Source organism: Oreochromis aureus, unplaced genomic scaffold (assembly GCF_013358895.1).
Source record: "Oreochromis aureus strain Israel breed Guangdong unplaced genomic scaffold, ZZ_aureus HiC_scaffold_60, whole genome shotgun sequence".
NCBI classification, from domain to species: domain Eukaryota; kingdom Metazoa; phylum Chordata; class Actinopteri; order Cichliformes; family Cichlidae; genus Oreochromis; species Oreochromis aureus.
In genome coordinates this window covers 247084-271763 of record NW_024108958.1, presented here as the reverse complement: position 1 = coordinate 271763, position 24680 = coordinate 247084, and the positions used below count along the sequence as shown (strand labels likewise).

At 40.5% G+C, this 24680-nt stretch overlaps 3 protein-coding genes across 4 annotated transcripts in view; 2 read left to right on the top strand and 1 right to left on the bottom strand.

Annotated features, from left to right (window-relative positions):
• pdcd7 (programmed cell death 7) overlaps positions 1-13606 on the top strand; it is a 34962-nt gene extending 21356 nt beyond the window's left edge. Inside the window, exons 3-5 of one of the 2 annotated variants that reach the window (XM_039607846.1) lie at positions 11170-11400; positions 11510-11597; positions 13232-13606. In XM_039607846.1, coding sequence (XP_039463780.1) covers positions 11170-11400; positions 11510-11597; positions 13232-13490 — 578 coding nt within the window. In that variant the 3' untranslated portion in view covers positions 13491-13606. Of the gene's footprint in view, positions 1-11169; positions 11401-11509; positions 11598-13170 lie in introns of both variants that reach the window. The other variant, XM_039607847.1, reaches the window with a different exon arrangement.
• Positions 13607-14098: 492 nt separating this feature from the next.
• Positions 14099-21408, top strand: ubap1lb (ubiquitin associated protein 1-like b). The gene is made up of 5 exons (XM_031744462.2): positions 14099-16544; positions 17640-18209; positions 18950-19156; positions 20735-20836; positions 20970-21408. Exons 1-5 carry the CDS (start codon positions 16437-16439, stop codon positions 21102-21104), a joined length of 1122 nt encoding a protein of 373 aa, XP_031600322.1. The 5' UTR covers positions 14099-16436; the 3' UTR covers positions 21105-21408.
• Positions 21409-21600: 192 nt separating this feature from the next.
• kbtbd13 (kelch repeat and BTB (POZ) domain containing 13) lies at positions 21601-23217 on the bottom strand. The gene has a single exon (XM_031744479.2). It carries the CDS (start codon positions 23215-23217, stop codon positions 21721-21723), a length of 1497 nt encoding a protein of 498 aa, XP_031600339.1. The 3' UTR covers positions 21601-21720.
• Between the last annotated feature and the right edge of the window lie 1463 nt (positions 23218-24680).

The following is a 24680-nucleotide window of genomic DNA, read 5'->3' as shown; positions in this document are numbered from 1 at the left end:
TTCTGCCAAATCATAAAATTACTGCAATTTCATAGTATTTTGAGGAATCCCTTTTGTTATAGTATTACTTCTAAGTCATAGTATTTCTGCTTTGTCATAGTATTTGTACTGAAACATAGTATTTCTGCCAAATCATAGTATTACTTCTAAGTCATAGTATTTGAGTGAAATTACAGTGTTTCTGCAAAAACATTGTATTTCTGCAAAATCATAGTATTTCTCTCATCTTAAAGTACTCAATTATTGTATTTGTGCCAAAGTTTAGTATTTCTGCCAAATGATATTATCTCTGCTAAATCATAGTGTCTGCCAAATCATAGTATTTGTGCCAAATTATGGGATTTTGCCAAAACATGGTACTTGTGCGAAATTATAGTATTTGTGCCCAATTAATATTTCTGTTATGTTATAGTATTACTACTAAGTCGTAGAATTTCTGTTATGTTCTGCCAAATCATAGTATTACGGCTATTTCAAAGTATTTGAGTGAAATTACAGTGTTTCTGCAAAAACATTGTATTTCTGCTAAATCATAGTATTTCTGTTATCTTAAAGTACTTGCACTCAATTATAGTATTTGTGCCAAAGTTTAGTATTTCTGCCAAATCATATTATCTCTGCTAAATCATAGTGTCTGCCAAATCATAATATTTGTGCCTAAGCGAGCATTTGTACCAAAACATAGTATTGCTGCTATATCATAGTATTTGAGCCAAATCATAGTATATGTCCTAAAACATAGTATTTCTGCCAAATCATAGTATTTGTCCTAAAGCATAGTATTTCCACAAAATCACAGCATTTCTGCTATGTTATAGTATTTGTGCTTGTAGAAAAACCTGTGTTAGTGTGAGCTACATTACCCAGCAGCCTCTGAGCAGTGAGGGAATTCATGGGACTTCTGAGCTAGATGGTCTTCCTTTGTTCCTGGGCTAACGATTGAGGAGAGAGCTGCTGGGAAGGGGGGCAAATAGCCCATCCTGTATTTGTTGGGGATGGTGTGTGTCACATAAACGTGAGTTAATGTTCCATGCTTAAGATGTTTACCCTGCTACTTGTGTGTATTGGTTTTAGTTACCTTTAGCGTATGTGCTAGTTAGCGATAGCTATGGCAGCACAGTTATTTGATTATTTTGGGCTTGTTCCTGCTTTGTTTGTTCCCCCTGCAAATTTATGTGAATTTGTACACTGTAATATTGCTGTATTACGTAGTGGCTAAGTAGGAGGCTGACTGTTACTAAGTGCATCAGTGTACATAGGTCATCTCTTGTGTTGGAGTGCCCTCTTGTGGCGCCTTTTGGGTAGTGCCTTAGTAAACGTGAACACTGCAAAGAAGTGGTATCAGACTGGTTTGTAGTGGAGGAATTTGTTGCCAGTTTCTTTCATCTTTAATCCGTATTCATGTTGTAATGTAGTAACTTTTGTGGCGCAAAATACCACAATATGGCAGAAATACCATGTTTTGGCACAAATACTTTGATTTGGTATACTTTAGCTTCTTCACCCTTTTCAGCAAAATTTTCATCTTTTTCACCCCTTTTCAGCACAAATTCCAGCTTTTTGGCGGTTTTCAGAAAAAAAACTTTTCAGCAGAAACTCTGCTGATTCACCTCTTTTCAGCGCAACGTTCTGCTTCTTTGCCTCTTTTCTGCAGAAATTCTGCTGATTCACCTCTTTTCTGCAAAATTTTCATCCTTTTTGCCTCTTATCAGCACAGTTCTCAGCAGCTTCTGATAATTTCAGCACAATTGTCAGTCTATCTACCTCTTTTTTGTGAGAATGAGTTTGGCTCAGTGAGATGAGTAGCTGCCTTGAGACCAGGAGGTTCGAGGGGAATCCTGAATGTGAATGTGAGAAATACACTGCAGAAAACTTATACCTCTCTCTGTGTCTGTGTGTGTAAGGGCTGATTACAGCAGGTGCAGCTAATTTAACTGACCTAGATATACCAAGCCCAGACTCTTAACAGCCACAGTTCCCTTTAGGCTCTGTGTATGTGTATGTTTGTGTGTCTGTATCAATATTTCTCCCATGTTAAAGTATTACTCCTCCATAATAGTATTTCTGTTAAATCAAAGTACTTCTACTACATCTTAGTATTTCTGCTAAATCATACTATTTTGGCCAAATCATGGTATTTGTGCCAAAGCATAGTATTTCCACAAAATAACAGTATTTCTGCTATGTTATATTATTACTGCTCATAGTATTTCTGCAAAATCTTGGTATTTGTTCCAAAGCATAGTATTTCTGCCAAATCACAATATAACTGCAAAATAAAGGTTTTTTTAGACAAATCATAGTGTTTGTGCTAAATCCTAGTAATTCTGCTCAATCATAGAATTTCTGCTATGCTGAAGTGCTTTTGCTAGATTACAGAATTTCTGCTAAGTCAAAGTATTTCATGTAAATCATAGTATTTATACCAAGTCCCAGTGTTTCTGCCAAATCATAAATCATAAATAATGTGGCGTGTTGGGGAACAGCTAGTTCTCTCCCATCATGCCTTGGGACATGTGCTGCATTTTAGATGTTCTTGTTTCATTGTTTATGGTTACGTTACTTTTAACTGTTGTCTTCAATGTTGTGTTTATACTACGGTACAAAGTCACTGACAGTTATTGTTTTATAGGAAGAATGCAGTACCATAGGTGAGTTCTGTTATGCTGTTATTGACCCTTGAAGCACATTGTGGCACAAGCAAGTATGTTCAATAAAAACTCCCCTACCAGCTTGGGGTGGAAATACAGGCTCAATCTCTCCCTGTGAGCTTCTTTGCAAGATTAATCTGCATGCCACAATAATTTTAATAAAGCAAAGTTAAGATGAGAGGCTTGTGCCAATTCATCTTCAGACACTGCTGACACTCACGGTTGGAGCAGTTTTTACTGTCGAGCCATAAATTATGTTTGTTTTCAAACTCTTGAGCCATAAATTACGTTTGTTTTCAAACTCTTAAAATGAAGCCGTTTCTTCTCTCGTCATATCTCCGCCGACGGAGGTACAAAGAGCTATCGCAGTCAAAGTTCATGAAATTCTGCTGATTCACCCAGTAAAGGAATTGTGCTTCTATCCCACCTAGTTTTTGAGTTACACGACATTTTGTAACTCCAGAAAAGCGGCGCTTTACGCCTCTCACCGCGATCTAATTCTGACTGCTCATCTCCCTGTTTTCCAGGCACTGGCTCTCTTTGCCGGTGGAGCGCATTTGGTAATGACACGGGTCTGCAGCCCAAAGGTCGTGGGTTCAATTCCACCTTGGTCCACATGGTTTTTTTTTTTCACTACAAATTTATATACTATCACAGACCTGTAATTTATATTGCTAATTTATTACAATTCTGCAAAGTTTTATGATGTTAGCAGTTTGTCTAATACGGACCTCAGATTCTTGTTAACGCCCATGGCAGAAATACATACAAGTACACAGCCTGATGAAGCAGACAGAAGCAGTACCTCTGATTGCAGAAAGTATTACTACTCCATAATAGTATTTCTGTTAAATCAAAGTACTTCTACTACATCTTAGTACTTCTGCTCAATCATAGTATTTCTGCTAAATCATAGTATTTTGCCAAATCATGGTTTTGTGCCAAAACATAACATTTCTGTTAAGCTATAGTATTACTAATAAGTGGAGGAATTTCTGTCATGTTATAGTATATGTGCTGATTACAGTATATCTGCCAAATCATAGTATTTATCCCGAATCATAGTATTTTACAGTATTTCTGCTAAAAAGCAGAACTAGTACCTTTAGCAGAAATTTCTGTCAAAAGATATTAGTTATGTTAAAACATAGTATTTCTGCTAAATCATAGTGCTTGTGCCTATTCATAGTATTTGTACCCAATCATAGTATTTCTGCCATATCATCGTATTTGTGCCAAATCATGGTATTTGTGCCAAATTAGAGTATTTGTGCCCAATTAAAATTTCTGTTATGTTATAGTATTACTACTAAGCCATAGCATTTCTACCAAATCATAGCATTTCTTCAAAATCATAGTATTACTGCAAATTCATAGTATTTGAGCGAAATCGTAGTATTTGTGAAAAAACATACTATGTCTGCAAAATCACAGTATATCTGTTATGTTATAGTATTACTACTAAGGCATAGTATTTCTGCAAATAAGAGTATTTGTATTAAATCATAGTAGTTGTGCCAAATCACAGTATTTCAGCCACATTGTGCTAGTTGTGCAAAACATAGACTGTCTGCAAAATCATAGTATATCTGTTATGTTATAGTATTACTACTAAGGCATAGTATTTCTGCAAATAAGAGTATTTGTATTAAATCATAGTAGTTGTGCCAAATCACAGTATTTCAGCCACATTGTGCTAGTTGTGCAAAAACATAGACTGTCTGCAAAATCATAGTATATCTATTATGTTATAGTATTACTACTAAGTCGTAGACTTTCTGTTTTGTTATAGTATCTCTGCTGAATATAGTATATGTGCCAAATCATAGTATTTATAGCAAATCATAGTATTTGTGCTAACACATAGTATACTGCCACATTATAGTATTTGTGTAAAACCAGAATGTCTGCAAAATCATCATATATGTGTTATGTTATAGTATTACTACTAATGCATAGTCAAAGGAATTTGCAAAGAAAAGCGTCTGGACTTCTTTGAGTTGCTTGAAGACGTTTCACCTCTCATCCGAGAAGCTTCTTCAGTTCTAAGGTCAAATGGCCGAGAGTCCCAGATTTAAACCCAGTGGGAGTATCCCCCCCAAAGAGGGACAAAGGACCCCCTGGTGATCCTCTAATCACATGAGCCAAGGTGTGAGAAAGCGGGTGTGGTACCTAATCAGCCAGGGTTTCGGGTGAGCTCATTGTGAAACCTGGCCCCACCTTGTCATGTGAATTCCTGAGGTCAGATGGCCCAGGATGTGAGTGGGCGTTAAGGCGTCTGGGGAGGGAACTCAAAACTGGATTATAGATGGCAGACAGTTGGTGTCGTAAACCACCACCTCTGTTCAAAGATGGTCGCCCCCACTGGGTTTAAATCTGGGACTCTCGGCCATTTGACCTTAGAACTGAAGAAGCTTCTCGGATGAGAGGTGAAACGTCTTCAAGCAACTCAAAGAAGTCCAGACGCTTTCCTTTGCAAATTCCTTTGACTACGATGACCTGGATGACTGAGAACCTTCACAGACATACTAATGCATAGTATTTCTAACAAATCATAGAATTCCTTCAAAATCATAGTATTACTGCAATTTCATAGTATTCTCAGGAGTTGTGCTAAACGCAGTATTATTGCCAAATCATAGTATTTGTACTCAAACATATCAGTTCAGCTTATTTAACTCTTCTCAACAGCCCAACACCTCTTCTTCACCCAGTTTCAGCAGAATTGTGAGTGTTTTCACCCTTTTCAGCACAAATCCCAGCTTTTTCAGGTGTTTTCAACAGAAATCTCTTTTTAGCAGACATTCTGCTGATTCACCTGTTTTCAGTGCAACGTTCTACTTCTTTACCTCTTTTCAGTAGAAATTCTGCTGATTCACCTATTTTAAGCAGAATTTTCAGCCTTTCACCTCTTATCAATACAAATCTCAGTATCTTCTGCTCATTTCAGAGGAAACCATTTCACCTCTTTTCAGTAGAAATTTGAACTTCTGTACCCCTTTGAAGCAGAATCTTTGCCTTTTCACCTCTTTTCAGCAAAAGTTTCTGTTTTTTCACTTGTTTTCAGCATAATTTTTCAGTTTCTTTACCGCCATACAATTTTTGCAGCTTTTCATCTTTTTCAGTCATTTTCAGCAGGCAACTTCAGCGTTAAGCCATCCACACAGCATTTTCGCAGGAAATGCAAATTGTGTGGATGCTGGAGGCATCCACACTATTGTTTTCCTGTTTCTCTTTATTGTGTGGATGCCCTAAAAGGGCTTCCACACTATTGAGTTCCTGTTTCTCTTTATTCTTTATTATTCCTCTAGTTGCTTCCGTACACTTTTTGGCACTTAACTACTTTCTCAGTTTTCAGCTGATTTTCTCAGTTCAAACTCTATACTGTTCTGCTCTTTCTGCTAATGATGGCTATGACTTTTGGTGTTTATTACTGTTATACTTTTTAAAAATTACACTTTTTTCCTTTAATTTGTCCCATTGAAATGAATGGGAAACTTCCACAATTCTGCTAAAACTTGCTTGTCTTTGAAACTTAACTACTTTGTCATACTTTCACCTAGAAACTCCATTCAAACTTTAAAATGTTCTCAGATTATTGGGCTATTCCTGTCTGATTCAGCTTTCTCAGATCTTCTACCGTTTTAATCTTATCTCTCTTTAAGTTTTCAGTTGCAAAATTGTGATTTTTCAGAAAATACATGCGTTGCTATGGTTGCTATGCAATTAAGTCAGAGTGAGTGCTGGTCCGTTCTGAATTTTCTCTTCATGTCTAAACAACTTCTTGCTACTCACTCAATTTCCACTCAATCCCCACAAATTATACATCAAAACGTAGGTACTTTTGCTGGCTTTCAGACAATGTCACTATCTTTATTGTGAGGTTTACCGTTTTTTCGCAATTTGCCTCGGAGTGACACAAGGTCTGACAAGTCCCCATTCAAAGTCTATGGGGAGGTTTTGAAATTCAGAGCTGAAATTCTGTAACGGGAGGCATTTTCAAATTGCCATATCTCTTTAACAAAGCAAAGTTAGGACATGAGGCTTGTGCCAATATATCTTTCAGACACTGCTGACACTCACAGTGCAAGCAGTTTTACAATTATCTTACCGTTGAGCAATGAATTACGTTTGTTTGAGGGGTGGAAATCTGTCCTTCTCTCAGTCTTCAAACTCTGGAAATGAAGCCGTTTCTTCTCTCGTCATATCTCCGCGACGGAGGTAGAACGAGCTATGAAAATCGCAGTCAAAATACACCAAAGTCCGCTGATTCACCCAGTACAAGAATTATGCTGCTAGCCCTCCTAGTTTTTGAGTTACACGACGTTTTGTAACTCCAAAAACGGCGCGTTTTTTGCCTCTCACCGCGATCTATTTTCTGACTGCCCAAGTATCTGTCTTTCAGACCGCCGCCCCTTTCCAGGTGGCGCAATCAGTAATGACACGGCTCTGCAGCTCAAAGGTCGTGGGTTCAATCCCACCTTGGTCCACGTGTTTTTTTTTTCACTACAAATTTATACACTATCACAGACCTGTAATTTATATTGCTAATTTATTACAATTCTGCAAAGTTTTATGATTTTAGCAGCTTTTCTAATATGGACCTCAGATTCTTGTTAACGTTCCATGGCAGAAACAAGTACACAGCCTGATGAAGCAGACTGAGGCAGTACCTCTGATTGGTAAATTTGAGCAGAACCAGGTTGTTCTTTCATTTCATTTCTTTATTTATTTCACACATGGTTCAACAGTGTTTCTTTTCTACATACAGAACCTTCTGCCTCTTTTCAGCAGAAATTCTGCTCATTCACCTCTTCTCTTGTGTTGGAGTGCCCTCTTGTGGCGCCTTTTGGGTAGTGCCTTAGTAAACGTGAACACTGCAAAGAAGTGGTATCAGACTGGTTTGTAGTGGAGGAATTTGTTGCCAGTTTCTTTCATCTTTAATCCGTATTCATGTTGTAATGTAGTAACTTTTGTGGCACAAATACCACAATATGGCAGAAACACTATGTTTTGGCACAAATACTTTGATTTGGTATACTTTAGCTTCTTCACCCCTTTTCAGCAAAATTTTCATTTCTTTCACCCCTTTTCAGCACAAATTCCATTTTTTTGGGCTGTTTTCAGAAAAAAAAACTCTTTTCAGCAGAAACTCTGCTGATTCACCTCTTTTCAGCGCAAGTTTCTGCTCCTTTGCCTCTTTTCTGCAGAAATTCTGCTGATTTACCTCTTTTCTGCAAAATTTTCAGCCTTTTCACCTCTTCTCAGCACAATTCTCAGCAGCTTCTGCTCATTTTAGCAGAATTGTCGGTCTCTCCTCCGCTTCTTGAGAGAATGAGTTTAGTTCAGTGAGATGAGTAGCTGCCTTGAGACCAGGAGGGCCAGGTTCGAATCCTGCTTAGGGTGACATGTTTTTTTTCACCACCATACAACTTTTTGCAACTTTTCATCTTTTTCAGCTTTTCAGCAGACAGCTTCAGCGTTAAGGCATCCACACAGCATTTTCGCAGGAAATGCAAATTTTTCTAGTTATTATTATTTCCTATTCCGTACGTTTTTCGCCGACTATCTCCTTCATGACGGAATTTATATACTGCTGGGCGGGTGCTATGATTTTATTGATAGTGAACTTTATTTTATTCATAAGGTTAGTTAGTAGAGTTGCCAACCGTCCCGTACAAACGGAATCGTCCCAATGATCAGCTGATCGGCTTTTCTCTCTTGTTTGTTTATCGCCCACTTTGCGCCAGAAAGAGGAAACTGCCGGATGTCGCACTAAACAACAGCAGCACGTTTAAGCTTGATCAGCTGTTGTTAGAATTTATTTAATATTAATTTCTAGTATCAGCTGATGTTTGCTGGAGCCACAGCTGTAAAAGCTGCTGGTCATGATATCGGTTTGTATATCTGGTGAGAGGGAAACATGAAGGTGAAACCAGGAGATGTCCTTACTGAATCATCAGAGCTGAACAGGTGATGGAGAAACAGGTTTACCTTTTTAGGTGACATGAATGGGGTGAAGGAAGTTATGAACTGTTTCTGAGAGACAAATAACACCAGGATCCTTTTCTATGTAGCTGACAGCTGGTAACTGTGCAGGGGCGGATCTAGCAAAGTTTTGTCAGGGGCCAGGTAGGGCATTAACAGGAAAGGGGGCACAAAGAAATACTTTCTTATTCTCATTTAAAATGTCTGGCTGTTGTTAAATAATTATCTGAAGCTTACAACCCAAGTTTTTATCTGACGTAAAATGAATAGAAATCATACATTTACCAACAAGACAGTGTACATCACTGTTACAACAGTGTTTGTTTTCATTCAAAGGCTTTATGGCTTTAATATCTGGGGGCGGTCTTTAGTCAAAATGCATCCATAGACTCAAGACACAATGCATTTTTGGGACTTTCAGGTGTATGGACCAATGTTTTATTTTCTGATCAAACCAGAAAGCTTTAATGAGCAGCTAGATTTGTCTCGCATTAACTGGCTGAGTTAATGCCAGTTAATGCGACATCGAAGCAGCTGGAATCCACAGCTGTGTGTGTTCATGGAGCTTGCATTTTCACCTGCTGGACATCACTACCTGACAAGTTTAACTGTCTTCAGAACATTGCAGAGGCCTTATTGACAGTAATTTGGCTCTACATATCTGTGTGAGCAGATTTTTTCTCACATGAGTGTCCTCAGGTAGCCATTTGAATGTTGGACACTCGGAGACCTGTGTCTCTGAGTGGGAGACCAGTGATCACATTAACATGTGTGTCTCTGTATTAACAAACATACCATATTGGCCCAGTTTATTTTTCTTATCACTGTTGTGAGGAGACCATAAATAGCATTTGTATTTTCTGTTGTACAGTTCATTTACTGTTATGGAGTTCTTGTTATGAATAAAAAGTGTCTTTTTTTTTGTTTCAAAATAGCTGATAACTATTCGCTGATAGCTGCCAACATTTGCAAACAAATATAATTCTATAAAGTGGTAATGTGTAACTGTTCATATAGAGCGTTATTAAATTTATTGCTAATGCAATCATATGGCACACTGACTTCTGAGGAAATTTTAAATGGCACTCGCCATCAGAAAGGTTGCCTACCCCTGCTATAGACAATTGCTGGAGATGTGATGGGCAGGGTGCCTCAATTGTACATATTCTGTGGAGCTGTCCAGTACTTCAGGACTGGTGGAAAACCATTACAGAGGTCATCTTCAGTGTTCTGAAAAGAAGATTTCACCTCTCACCAAAACTTTCTGTGCTTGGTTCAACCACAGAACTTTCTGACTGTGACTTCTCCCCCCATAAAAAGAGATGGATCATCCTGGCCCTTAACACGGCTAAACGGATTTTGCTAAGAAACTGGCGGAAAAGACACTCTCCTCCCTGTGAAGGATGGCTGACGACAGTGGTTAAATTGGCATCTTATGAAAAAATGACTTGTGGTCTATTAGATAAATTTCATCAGTATAACTGTATTTGGTCTTCTTATACCAGTTGGCTCTTTGCCACTTGATGTACAGGTGTATGTAAGTGAGTAGTGGTTGGTGTGGGGCTTGGTGTGTGTAAAAGAGAGTACAACAAGTGTTATTATTTTTGCTTTGTTCACAACTAAAAGTTTCAATAAAAAAATGTTCATTTAAAAAAAAAAGAAGAAGAAAAAAGATTGGTGTTAAAGCCTAAATGGAAAAAGGAGCAAGTATAATGGACACGTTACCAAAGACAACCACAGGCATCATTTTGGAACCTCTGTGAGTAGAGCAATGAGTTACATGGCTGACAGGAGCTCAGTTAGTCACTAATTTGGATCTTTTGTGCTGGTCACTGATCAGTGATGACTGATCAAACAAACAAGAGATCAACTGCATGGATTATGGATACTTGGAACAGTCTAAGGGTTGTTAGAGTGGTGTTAGGTGGGGGAACCTGACCTCATGTAGGTGAGATTTAAGGCAAATGGAATGCTTTGGACTTCAGGGCACATGTACCCATACATTCATAGGTGCGTCATGAGCCTCACATCCACTGGCATCCACAAGTGTCCTGGAATCTGAGAGAGTCCGTGCAGGCGTCCCAGCATGAAGTTATGAAGAAATGTTTAATTCCCAAGTTTAAACTCACACATAGATTCAGACATGAGACATGTGACTCCATTTGTGCCAGGTGTCGTGGAAGTTTAATTAACATTGAAAAGCACAGCACTTCTTTAAATGCAGGTCATCCTTGACCCCCTCAGAGAAAGAGATAGAGTTTACAACCTTTATCTCCTCTTACAGTGTCACCTAAAGACTGCTTCCTGCCTCATCCACCACTTCCTGAGAGATATTAGAACAAAAATCTCCACCACCTGTTGAATCCCCCCACACGGCCCCCGGGTGTCTCCAACATTCTCACGAAGCCTAACTGAGCGTGCAATAAAGTTGAAACTAAATGCTATCCCACATGAATTCAGCTGAGTGACACAAAAGCGATATTACTGAAACGTGATCAATACATAAATAAAATACATTTCCATCACACAGGCATCGTGACTGAGCTGCGGAGCGAAGAGGTGTTCAGCAGCACACTGGAGCAGCTGAGAGTGGTGATAAAGAGGAGGACTGTAGTTTACTCGGCAGAGGAGAAGGCCCTGATGGTGATGCTGGAAGGAGAGCAAGAGGAGGAAAGGAGGAGAGAGCGGGAGTGCCGAGTGAGGAAGGAGAGAGAGAGACAACTGCAGAGCAAGCACAGAGTGGACTCCATGCTGTTTGGAGGTATGGCTGTGCACGTGTGTGTGTGTGTGTGTGTGTGTGTGTTTGCGTGTGTGTGCGTGCACAGGGTATGACTGTGTTGTCACCCACTCCTGTTGTGTTTGTTTGATAGAGGAGTTCCCAGGCGACTGTGGCCTGCAGCCCTTCAGAGACTATTACAGCCAGGCGGAGCACTCGCTGCATGCGCTCATCCACATCAGGTCAGTCTGCTCTTCACACATCTTTGTACACTTTGCTTTCTCTGTTGGGCTCATTCTTTTTACTCTTTGTTAGGAAAGTGTAGAAAATATGAAGGGAGAGAAAATGCCAGCGTTTGTCCTTCAGTCCATCCCTGTGAAGGATGGCTGACAACAGTGGTTAAATTGGCATCTTATGAAAAAATGACTTGTGGTCTATTAGATAAATATTATCAGTATAACTGTATTTGGTCTTCTTTCACCAGTTGGCTCTTTGCCACTTGATGTGCAGGTAAGTTGAGTAGTGGTTGGTGTGGGGCTTGGTGTGTGTAAAAGAGAGTACAACAAGTGTTATTATTTTTGCTTTGTTCACAACTAAAAGTTTCAATAAAAAAATGTTCATTAAAAAAAAAAGATTGGTGTTCCAGCCTAAATGGAAAAAGGAGCAAGTATAATGGACACATTACCAAAGACAACCACAGGCATCATTTTGGAACCTCTGTGAGTAGAGCAATGAGTTACATGGCTGACAGGAGTTCAGTTAGTCACTAATTTGGATCTTTTGTGCTGGTCACTGATCTCTGCTCTGTCGTCTCTGTCTCTTACAAAACATTAATACTGTGAAATCAGAGTGACAGCTGCTTGTGGACCAAAGCACTGTGTTTTTTGGGCATTTGCCTCTTTTATTGGACAACGCAGCACTGACGAGGGTAGAAAGTGGGGGAAGCTAAACTGGTGAACAGCCACAGTACTGTGTGACTAGAAATTGACTCAATGTTTGATTGAAATGTTGCAACATTCTCAGTTACAGAGTTTGAGTTTTGGAGCTGCAAGCTGAACTAAAACGTTTTGCAGCATTTTAGCTGCAAGCTGTTGACCTGACAGTACAAAGCAGCATGAGCTGACTGCTGCTGAGTGTGAAGTGTGTGTAATGGTCTTTCTTCTTGTGGTTTGTTCAGATGGAACCGTGCTGCCGTGTTCTTGTACAACAGAGAGGCTTCCTCTTGGCTGTGCTTCAAACGAGTCTCTTTCTGACCCTACCGTCCTGAACTTTAACCATTTAACATGCTAACTGTGGTCAGGGATAGAGGTCTTTGGTTTTTTGCAGTTTCTCCCAGCCAACTCTTTGGGGTGAGTTGGCTGGGACATCCACTCTGGGGAAGAGTGGCAGCAGTGTTGAATGTGGATAATCCTTCTCACTGCAGAATGAAGGACTTGGAAATGACAGCAGTGCTGCTCACATCTTCTTCCTTGGCAATGTGTTTAACATACCTGAGTGCTGCAGACCTGCAAACTGGCCAAACTTCTGCTTTCCTCGAGGTGTTCACACTGATGATGATGAGTTAACTAAGTGTGTGTGGCTGCTACTCCCACTCTTCATTCCAGTGGCAGCAGCAAGGCTGCAGTGGCCTCTGGTGGTTGCATTTATCAGAGTTTTGCACGTTCTGACATGTATAATGTTAGAAGTGACAGAGAGAGGACTCGTATGGCAAAAACAGCTGTTCAATAAGAGAACGGGCTATGATTTCATATTTCATATACCAGCAGTTTCACTAATAACATTCAGTTCTGCTGCCCACGTATTTGTGTGTTTCAGAAAAGAATGGGACACATGTTTGGTGGCAGTAGATCATCCTGATAGTTCATCTGTTCCTCAGAGCTGGGTTCTGCCAAACCCCCCATCAGACCAGGCCTGGGCCTCTGCCTTGCAGACTACTGACACTGACTGTGAGAACCTCTGACTTGTCCTCGGCATGCACAGTGCAACAACCAGGTGACAGTGACAAAGATGGCCGCAGCTTACCTGGAGTTTTCAACACGCTTCCATCGACGCTTAGACGAGAGGAGCAGCAGGTCTCTGAATTTGAAACAGATGTACGCCTTCTTGGGACAACAGCAAGTGTTTTATCTGTGTGAGGTGCAGCTGTGGAACAGCCCACAGTATTGACTTATGCCTGTTTTCTTTACTCAGTAATAGTTTGTATTTTACTCTGATGAATTTTCTGAAGACAAAATAAAATTAACAATATGAAGTTGTCACGCAGTTTATTATCCACAGCTTAACATATTACTCATGGTTCAGTGCCCATGTGTTTAGGAGAAAGTGTCACCTGTAGCCAGACTCACATGAGAAGGGTAAACACTGCAGCTTGATCACAGAAGTGTGTGCACACAGAGCAGCAGGATGGTGTCTGGGTCCTCTGATCGTCTCATGTGCTTTCTCAGCTATGTGGTCTTCAGCAGCTTCATTTCTATACAAATACTTTATGACACTATATTGTTAGGTACAAATATTACAGCACTAGAGCCCCCCCATTAATTTTAAGCTGTGTGGTCTTCTGATTAGCTGCCCTGTATAAACATCAGAGCCAGGAGCCGAAAAGGTGTTTATCTCACAGGGATCACGTGTACTTTCTTTGACCTCCTCGGTCATGTTGCTATGTTTAATATGATTGTCCTCCACTGTGAAAACATGCAATGCACCTAATAAAGTGACCAGGACGTAAGTGTGGCCACTATCTTGTTAGGTATAATTAGTGTGTGTTAAGTCCTTATTGACTTCAGAACAGCCTTAGTTGTCACACTCAAGAACCCAGTCTGACATTATTTGGGCTTTACCTCACGACGGATTATCCTGAAGAAGATGCCTGCGCATCAGCAATAATACTTGGGTAGACTGGTGTTTAACAGTGTTGAGCAGGCATTAAGGAGCTCTTCTGCAGACAGTTTAAAGCAGTCTGGTCGTTCTCCCCTTACTCCTGCCACAGCTGCTTTCACCAGAAAGCTGCTCACTGAATATTTCTTCTTTTTCAGAGGATTCTCTGTAAGTGTGTGTGTGTGTGTGTGTGTGTGTGTTAAAGATGCCACAAATAGTCAGTTGTACACGTACACCTAATAAAATGATCTGTGTGTGTACACACATATAAGTTCAGACTCAGACAGGTACCCTGGAGTCTGGAGTGGTATGACTTCACACAAATATTAGGAACATGTGGGTGTCCTAGCGACTGGAGGCACTATCTGATGTCCTTACTTGCTTCTCTTGAGCTGTCGACTGTGTACACAGTAAGTCAGCTGATGAGGGTTACTGGAGATCAGTGGATTAGTGTCCCAGGTGGTTCTCTAAGTGATGAGTGATACATCACAAACTGAGTGACTGCAGCTCTGACAACACAAAGACACAAGGGTAAGCTTTTTTCTTATTTTAAACAGTGTATTTCATTAGCTCGCTCTCTCTCTCTCTCTCTCTCTCTCTCCCTCCCTATACATATACATATGTATATGTGTATATATATATCTATATGTGTGTATATATATATATGTATGTATGTATGTATGTGTATGCAGTTTTCTGAAAGAGTTGGGGATTTAGAGCGCATTTTATTGTATTTATGGAAGGCACATAGCCTGCTATGTGCCTTCCCTAGTGACATAAAGAGTAGTGAGTGTGCAGCATCAGATAATTATACTTGTCTTAACAAGTCTTGCACAGCTTTTGAACTTAGAAATAGTCATATATACATTTGTTCTTATTTGTTCAGCAGCAAAAAGCGTCAGAGGTGACACACAAAGCCTCTCCAGCATCTGTGCTCTTTGGTGTTGCGAGTCCTCGGCCATCTGTCTGCTGGCTGGGCTGTGTCATTATGCTGCAAAAACCTGATTAGTGCTGAGTGCACAGAGCTTTCTGTACCATCTCTCTCTCTCTTGCACACACACATAAACACCTACAGACACACTGTAGGTTTGTATGTGTTTGTGAAAGAAGCCGTCCGTTCTCTAATCTGAGCTTGAGATGACAGAAAGGAAAAGCTCATGATGACGGTTTTCTAGGAAAACCCTTTCTCGCTGCTTCATGCTCTACTGTTTATGAATGTGATCAACACTTCAGCAGAGCTCCTCTTCATTCTTGTTTTCCGGATATAAGTAGTTTCTATGAGCCTAGAGGAGGATAACAGAGGCTGCATCATTTCTACTGATGCAGAGTAATGATAGAGTCATGGTACCTGTGTTCTGATGCCTGAGAAATGGATTAGTTGAGTGTTGTTGGCAGTCTGACATCTTTATTCAAGCCTGACTGAGCATGGAGAACAAAACCACCCTAAAGACCACAACCGTACCTTACAACAAAAGATTGTACTGTTTGACAAAAAGAGTAGTTGAAGGAAGATTTATGGATTGATTGTGCTGATGATGACAACCTGTACTCACTGAACAGTTTCGACTTCTGATGTGCGTCACCTTTATGAAGGTGAAAATAGCCTGCTGAAGTTTAGTGGAATCCCCTCTGTGGAGGACAGGCGGAAGACTGGATTTGGACTTTGTAGGGCAGACTTATTACTGTAGAATCTAAACATTCAACAGTTGTTGATCCAAAGTAACACTCAAAGCAGTGATGCTCTTACCTTTCTTCACATGCTGTAAAAAGTAAATGCAAAAAGCATTAAAAGAACTGATTATAACCCAGTTATCACATAATGTTAATTGTTTTTATAACTTTATTTAATATATTAGCAATAACAATAATGTTTGACAGATTACAGAGAGAAAAAAGAGTCAGTGTTTTATTTGGCCTAATGGAAATCTTCAGGCTTCTCATGGAAGGTATCATCATGGACTCTAATATAAAACCAGAAAATATTGAAAGGTCAGCAGAAGTGGACTGCACACTTCTGGAATTAGAGCGAAGGGGTTAGAACAGTCCCACTGCCTGAACGCTGCAGCTTTCTGAGCTCACTGAAATACAGATTGTTGTGTTTCCTTTTAGGGAGCACGGCAGTCCACACTACAGATCCACAACTGGAGGGATTGTGTGAGTTCTTCTATGGCTGACTTATCTTTGTTTTTCTCAGTGGACTGAGCAGTATGGATGGTGTACCTCTGAGGGTGCCTCAGAGTGCTTCCTTTCAGGAACTAAAATATTCTGTCAGTATGACTGTCCCTGACTACTTCAACATCCTGCAGGAAACAGAGGTGAGTGTGTTTCTCTCTCTGCCATGGTTTTTCCTTTGTGTAGAAGGAAAACCAAACAAAACCCTATGACACTGACAGGCGATAAATTAAAGGAAGAACCTTGGCTCAACATCTCACTTTGTATGGTTTTTTTTGTATGTATGTGATTAGTACACACTTACTAGCACTGCCAAATAAAGGACAACATTGCTCTTTACAGCTTTATATGAGCATATGAAAGATAAAGGTAAATCTCGGACAAGAATGTGACAGAATGTTACAACTGAGCAGATTCCAGACACAACATCATAGGTCTCTGTCCAGAAGAGTGCAGTCCTACGATCAGCTGAACTGCACAGAACCCTCAAACTGGCAGGTAGAGGGCCTTGCACATACCACTAAAGGATGTACGCTTTAACAGGTACACCGTGGTAGTACTGGTATGAATCTGTCTTAGGTGCTGGAAACATTTCTCAGACTTTGGTCCATACTGACATGATGTCATAACCCTGCACAGGAGGGTAAGCCACAGAAGATCACTGAAAAGGCTGGACGCTTGCTGAGTGCTACATCGAAGCACTTTAATAGAAAGTAGATTGAATGGGTAGGAAAAGGAAAAGGTGGGCATGACAATACAGAACATAGTATAGTCTGTTATCAAGAGGAAGATAAGAAACATCTGACCCCAAAATAAAGACAAGCTGAAGACTGTCATCAAAGCAACCTGGGCTTCAAATCACCTCAAAAGGGCTACAAGGGGATTGTCTCTGTGACACATTAATGCAATAATTAATGGGAGAGCATCCCTATCAAAGTATTTTTCATACTCATTACTGGGTGTACAAATCAACATACTTTCCAGATGTTAGACATTTCTGTATTGTAAATGGTTTTTATAGTCAGTGCTAATAATCTGAGATGCTAGACGCTACCATAAGTTTCATGAGCCTTACATTAGCCAGTTAAGTGTTGTTTACACTCAACTGGCTAATGTTAGCAAGCCAAAAGACTAAAAAGTAAAGTAAAGTAATGAAAAGTCTGTCATCATTGAGTTGAGGTTGAAAATGTAGCTTCAGACCTACAGAAGGACTTACACGATGTTTGCATGTTTGACAGTATGGATTCAGTCTGGAGAACTGGGTGCTAACTGGGCTGCAAAGTGGCTTTGCCACCCAGCACCAGCTTAACCCCTCTTTCTCTTCATCAAGCCTGCTGTCATCTTGTCCACCATACTGGATGCTGTTTAGCAGCCCACAACAGAATGCCAGTCGACAGAGCTTGGACTTCTGCGAGCCCAGCCCTCGGCAGCGGTCCCACAGCCTCAACTCCTCCATCCTGCGCACCAAGTTTACCATCTCACCTTCAGATGACAAAGAGGACACTACACAGAAAGCCAAGACGAGTTCCATAGTGAAAGTGAGTCCGGGGGAACAGCGTCCTTCTGCAAACTGTCAGCGTGGTCAGAGGAAAGCACAGAAGGCCTTTGTCCCTGACCTGCTGAACCCCCCGGCCTGTCTGAGCAGCCTGCCCCACCAGCGCAGAAAGAACCTGCGTCAGTGTTCACTGTCACTGCTTGACACGCCCACACAACAAGATCCCAACACAGAGACTTATCCCCAGAGCACTTCATCACACACAGCCTCGGACATGAGGATCCCTTACACCAGAACTAGCACAGCCAGCATGGTAAGAGGAACATATTGTGATCAGTAAGCTGTGTGTGTATGTGTGAGTGTGCATTTGAAACTTTTCATTGCAGAATGTAATACACAATACAATACAGCTGATGACTGTGATACATTCAGCATCACTATCCAGGAAAAAAAACAAAACTAAATTCACACAGCCATCCTTCCAGCTTTACTTTGACTGTGTTTATTGTCATAATTTTAGAATGTGGCTGTTCATTCACGAAGCCATGTGAGTTTGCAGTGTGGCTAAGTCTCAGTAGTCTAGACTATTGAAAGTTCTGTTTCCTAACAGTGTCTGAATATAGCTTGAAGCTCATGGCAGTACCATCACCTGAGCTGCACGGTCAATCTTGAGTATAACTAGAACCAGACAGGCTTAGCATGAAAACAGGTTCACTCTGTTTATAGTCAGGGTTGTGACTATTGAGATGTGTCAGATATTCTCATGGGATTACATTTCTTTTAATGTCAGCAATATTAACTACGAAAGGAAATAAGTTCTTCCTATCCAGCTTTTCTCCATTTTGCATTTTCAAAATGTTTTTCATGGATTTGCACTCTAAAAATAATCTGCGTAAAATATGCTCTCTGAATGCAGCCAAGGTGCAAGAGCTTCAAGAGGATTAGCTAGTGTGAATCCTGTGTGCTTCTCACTAAAACTGCATGTCAGGTCTACCATGCCCTGTTCTTTCTCAGCCACTCGCTGTACATTCACTGCAGTCTGCCGTTTCTTAGATATTCAGACCAGACACCTGTAGAAACCCCGCTGTCATCTCAGGGCCGAGGGGTTTGTCCTCCTTTGCTTTGGACTCTACAGCAGAACTCCTGTCAGCTCTAAACCCAGAGGAGAGAGAGTTGCTGGAGGCCATCACTGCAAGGGGCTACTCTCTTCATACTGCCATCACTGCTCTTCAGAGGACAGGACAGCAGACCCCAGATGAGGTCAGTGTTATATCCAACAACAAGCCAGTGTTGCTCGGAAACACTTGGTCAACTTTTGGCTCCAGCTGTCGGGATCATACAGTCTGTTCTATGAACACTGATACAGTATAAATACAGCTACTATAAGTCAGTGTAAAAATAGTGGTCACACTTGGGCCTACAGCATTATGGGTCCATGAACCAAACAGAATAAATCTGAAAAGACAAGAAAGGATAGGTGAGAAACAAAGATGAGACTTAACTATGCACGGATTCAATAGCTTTAAGGAAACAAACTTAGTTCTTCAGCAGCATTTGTTAGTTCTGATACTGGAAGATTAAAGACTAGTGTATTTCATGATTTTACAAAGTTCACACTCTGATCTGAACTCTCTGCCTTAGTCAGTATGAGGTTCTCTATCATTGGCTTCATCTGCTCACCCCTAACTTTACGTGGCAGATGGGTGCCCCTTCCCGAGCCTGGTTCTGCTGGAGGCTCTTCCCGTTAAAAGGGAGTTTATATTTCCCACTTTCACCAAATTTCTTGCTCATAGAGGGTTACATGATTGTTGTTTTGTTTTCTCTGTATTAATGTAGGGTCTTTTCATAATAATATAAAGTACCTTGGGGTGGCTGTTGTTGTGATTTTGCACTATAAAATGAAATTGAATTAAATTATCATCTTCTTAATCACAGTAATAAGTAATGCCTTACAGAGCATATTATTGTGTGCCTCTTTGGTTTGGACACTGAGTCACTGTGCTTTGTGTATGTTAGAGCAGAAACAGGGTGAAGTAATGTGTAGATAGTGGATTAGTTTAAGTTAGAGCATTACTAAAGTTTATATACTTTGTAGAGGAACATCCACAGTTTCAAAGGCCTGTAACAGAAAAGATGACATCTTACACATAAGTTCTGACAAAATGGTTGCTTTGGAAGTAAGTTGTTGAGAGACTTCTACAGGAAAGTTAAGTTGTTTTTTTTTCCCAAATCACTTTAAACTTACTCTCGACTTCACTGAATATTGAAAACAACAGCTGGCCCTAACATAATACTCATCTGGCATCTGGCACACTCATGCACCAGGGTTGTGTTTTTGCTTTTATTTATCAACCATCTGCAAACAAATGGAAAATATAAAATTACATTTTACAAATGAAGCTACACATATCTATACTACTTTTTAATTTATTTATTACATATATTTACCTGACCCAATGAATCAATCAACTGACTAACAAAAAATGATTTGGCAGTTATTTTGATTAATTATGGAGTTCCACCAGCTTTTGTGGTAGGACCAGTTCTTTTTACATCATACATGCTTCCCTTAGACATTATCCCTAGAAGGCATAGCATACCCAGATACCCAACTTTATCTGTCCGTGAACCCAGATAATGCACACCAATTAAATTGCAGGAATGTCTTAAAGATGTAAACATATGGACTACCCAAAATTTCTTGCTTCTAAATTCAGATAAAACTGAGGTTATTGTATTCAGCCATTGTATTAATTGAATCTGACTGGAAACAGACAATAACTTTTTCCATGTGACAGCTCTTCTCTTGTTCATCCTGTATGAATGAATATTTGGCAGATCTTGAGTTATCTGGTGGCGTTTGACCACCTGTGTCAGCTGGGTTATGACATGTCCCAGGTGGAAGAGGCCTTGGAGATGTTTCAAAACTGTGAAACAAAGGTAAGCCATACAAAGAGCTCCAATATCACACAAGTCTTTAAAGTTATCGGAGACAACAAAGCTTGGCACTTTTCATCTGATGAAGTCAGTTTGATTAAAAACTTTAAAGAAAGTAAACTTTTTCTTTCTCAAGGCGAAGGAGTTCCTACACCTGCTGAATCAGTTCAATGAGATGGGCTTTCAGAAGAATGCCATCAAAGAAGTGCTGCTGGTTCATGAAAACCACCGAGATCGGGCCCTGGAGGAGCTTATGATGCGTGTGTCCTGATAAAACACACACACTTTTCACATTGATATCTTGCAGACAATCATCTGTATTCTAAAAACTGCAGTCATATCTGACCTTGTGCTGGTATGAAACAGCTACACACATATAGTTGATGCTGACACTGCATTGTTAGATGATGATCTATTCATATTTCTGAATTAACCCATATCTTCTTTACCAATTTTTTAGATTAGTTTTGGAACAAAAATAAACTGATTAAAGTCATGCTGTGTCTAAATTTTAAAGTGATGCAAATATTTGTAGTAATTGTGAACAAACTTATTAAAAGTGTGACATTAATTTAGACCATGACCATCTGTTTTCTTCAAGGACTGTGCAATAAAAAGTCTATTACAGGGTGGTTCCCACAAACAAACACGACAAAAAGCTGCAAAGCAACATAAGTGCTAGTTTTGCAGCTTTATCCATCAATTTTGCTAGTTATCAACTAACTGCTTTGATTCCTCTGTAGACAGTGAACAGTCAACAGTCTGAAATAATAGTTTGGGCAGACTAAACCAATTTTTTAGAGGTGCGCTTGAAACAGTTGCAGTGTGGGCTGTAATCCTTTGCCACATACTATTAGAATAGAAACCAGAATGATGATCACCAGCTTTTAAATGTGCTGAGAGCATCCCAGGGGAAATCTGTGACAGACATCAGTGTCTCTGAGGTTCTGGCTTGGGCAATTTCCTAAAAGGGAGAGAGTGGGTTTAGGCAGCCTCATCAAAAATGTATATATGGATCCAATCCTGCCAAAACCTTTCATCTCATGCCTGAGCCTCCATTTGTTCGCCTCTATGGTGTACTCTGTGGTCACGTGTCTGCTGAGAGTGAACACAGAATCTCCTCTGACCACTGCCGTGAACAGAGAGCTTTTGCTGTTCCCGTACTGACCGGACATCACTGTCCACTGACCTGAAGTCAGGTTGTAACAGTCCATCACACATTGTAAGAAGTCTTCACATGGTCCGTTCCGCATCACATAGAGATTATCCCTGTGGGCCACCATATGAAGACCATAACTGTGCTGGCGGATGAGTGTAGTGACCAGATTCCACCGATTGTGTTCAGGTACGTACCCATGTATGTCTGTGGCCCCTTTCCCTTTCCAAAGACAGATATAGATCCTCTTCATGGCTACAGTGGACACCACTGAGGTTGCAGGGCATGGGAGGGAGGAAACAAAACTCCAGCTCTGATCAGACAGCCCATATCTCTCCACTGATGATAGAGCCTTCATGTTATACTCCCCTCCTATAGCATAGAGGCATCCCTCATGACCTATTAGAGAGAAGTTGTAGCGTAGCTGCTGAGGTCCACAAATCACTGACCATGAATTAGCCACAGGATCGTAGCAGAATCCAGTCTCCACTACCTTTTTACTTAAATCATACACTCCTCCGATTATGTACAGTTTGTTGTTGAGGACTGCCACGCCTGCCATGGTGGTGCTGGTGCTCATAGGAAGATGTGTGAGGATTCTCCACTCTTTTTGCTCTTCATCCAGATGACACACTGTCCTCTGGGCATCCTGGAGCAGCTCAGTGGATGGAGAGTGACTGCACACTGCCATGTAGCTACTTGGGAGAAGAGACTCAATGTACTCTAGCAGCTTACTGGGTAAGCTACGAACATCCTCCCCTAGGTCAGTGTACATGTCTCTGATGAATAAAGCTGCTCTGTGGAACAACTCCCACACTCCGTAGGTTGCAGCTGTATGAAACATGAGCAAGCAGTTTTCGGAATTTATAATATTGATCAAATGCTTGGTGAGAGCTGGCACCTGGAGAAAAGCCGTACACTCTATCGCTTCGACGATCTCGTCACTGTTGAGGATAGGTTGCTTCCCATCCAGCACCTGCAGCAGAACTTGAAATCCCAGATTCCCCACGCATTTCAGCTGGACCTCCTCCTGTCTAGACTCTCTCATTCCTGACTGGAACAATGCTCTGAAGTACTCACAGTTTTTGACTACAGTAGTTTTATCCACAGTGAAAACACAGTCGTTAATGCTGACTCGCAGGCTGTCTGCTCCCTTATATTTTTCTGACTGTTGGCTCAAGTGTGGGCAGCTGCTGGACTCCATCACATCTGTTCCATAAATCTTCATTACATCTCTGGTGGAACTAGAAGTTAACGACGAGAAAAGTTTGAATTACGCCAAACTATAGCATGTAGACTGCGTCGTACCACAAGCTTGAGCGAATCCCTCTGATCCAGACCGAGGGTATCTGACACTGTATAAACTATTTGTTTGCAGAGCTCTGACAACAGACTCTATACATAGCAGCTAGAGGTGTGACACAGTTCAAGTACATTATCAGGACATGCAGCCAGAGCAGAAAGAGGAGCTGTCAGTGTGCTGATGATTCGCCCTTCATTTGTGGCTGACAGTTCTGGAACAGCTGAAGCTTTGTCCTTGACCGACATAAGCAAGCAAACTATAACAATGGGCTTTTCCCCAGGGGCAGGGGAAAAAAGACTGCAGGACCTCCACTGGTATCTTTATTTTATGTTTATTGTGTCTTTTTCCAATGTGTTTCCAACACTACAGTCGACATAAAGGCAAATGTACAGGTCTACACAGCAAGGTTATAGTAAGATTCTGCTCATGATTTCAAAATTAGAGTGAAGTATAAATATCTTGATCTCACTTTGGAGCCTACTTTAACGGTTAAACACGATCATGCTAAAACTTGTTCAGCATTCTAAAATTTATCCTACAGATTTTTAAGTAAATTAGGCCTTTCCTAACAGCTAGTTAGTACAGCTAGATTTCTTTTAGGTAATAGGTAATAGGTAATGGGTCGTAGGTATTTGTGTTGTGCGTAGTGCTGACGTGGGACAGTTTCCATTTTCATTGTACTATTGTACTAGGTATGACTGTGCAATGACAATAAAGAGTTATCTTATCTTTTCCAGAATCGAATTGCAAATCCTTCTCTTCAGACACTGAAAAAATTGGTTAGAGAAATATAAGGGAAAAAAAACTTAATTTGAGAAGATCCAGATTACAATCAAGTAAAATAATCTGCCAGTCCAGCAAGATAATTACACTTGATAAGATTTCTTGAAGTAAGAAAAAATATCTAGACTCTAGATAAGTGAGAAATATCTTAAAACACTCATTACATGTACGTTATTGAGTCAAATAAAGCCAAAACCTGTCAATGATTCTTTCAGGATTGCTTCTTTCTCCCTTCAAGGCTTGGAGGCTATTTCAGCTGCCATAGGGCAAGAGGCAGGCTCCACCCTGGACCACTCACCATGAAGCAGATAATGTACAACTACGGAAAACTTAGAATCACTACTAACTGCATGACTTTGGAAGGAAGCCAGAGTACCTGGAGAGAACCCACAAGGACAACATACAGCCTCCACACAGAAAGGTGCAACTGCTATCACTACTCTGATGCCTGTGTGTTAATGTTTGTACAGTAAATGTCTAAGTGTGTAAATTGCTACTGAGAGGTCTTGAAGCAGTGTCTTGGTGATATAATTTAGCCTAGTATGTATTTAAAGTAACCAATTTTAGGAGTTAGAAACTAAGTAAGAAATAAAAGATCCCAAAAC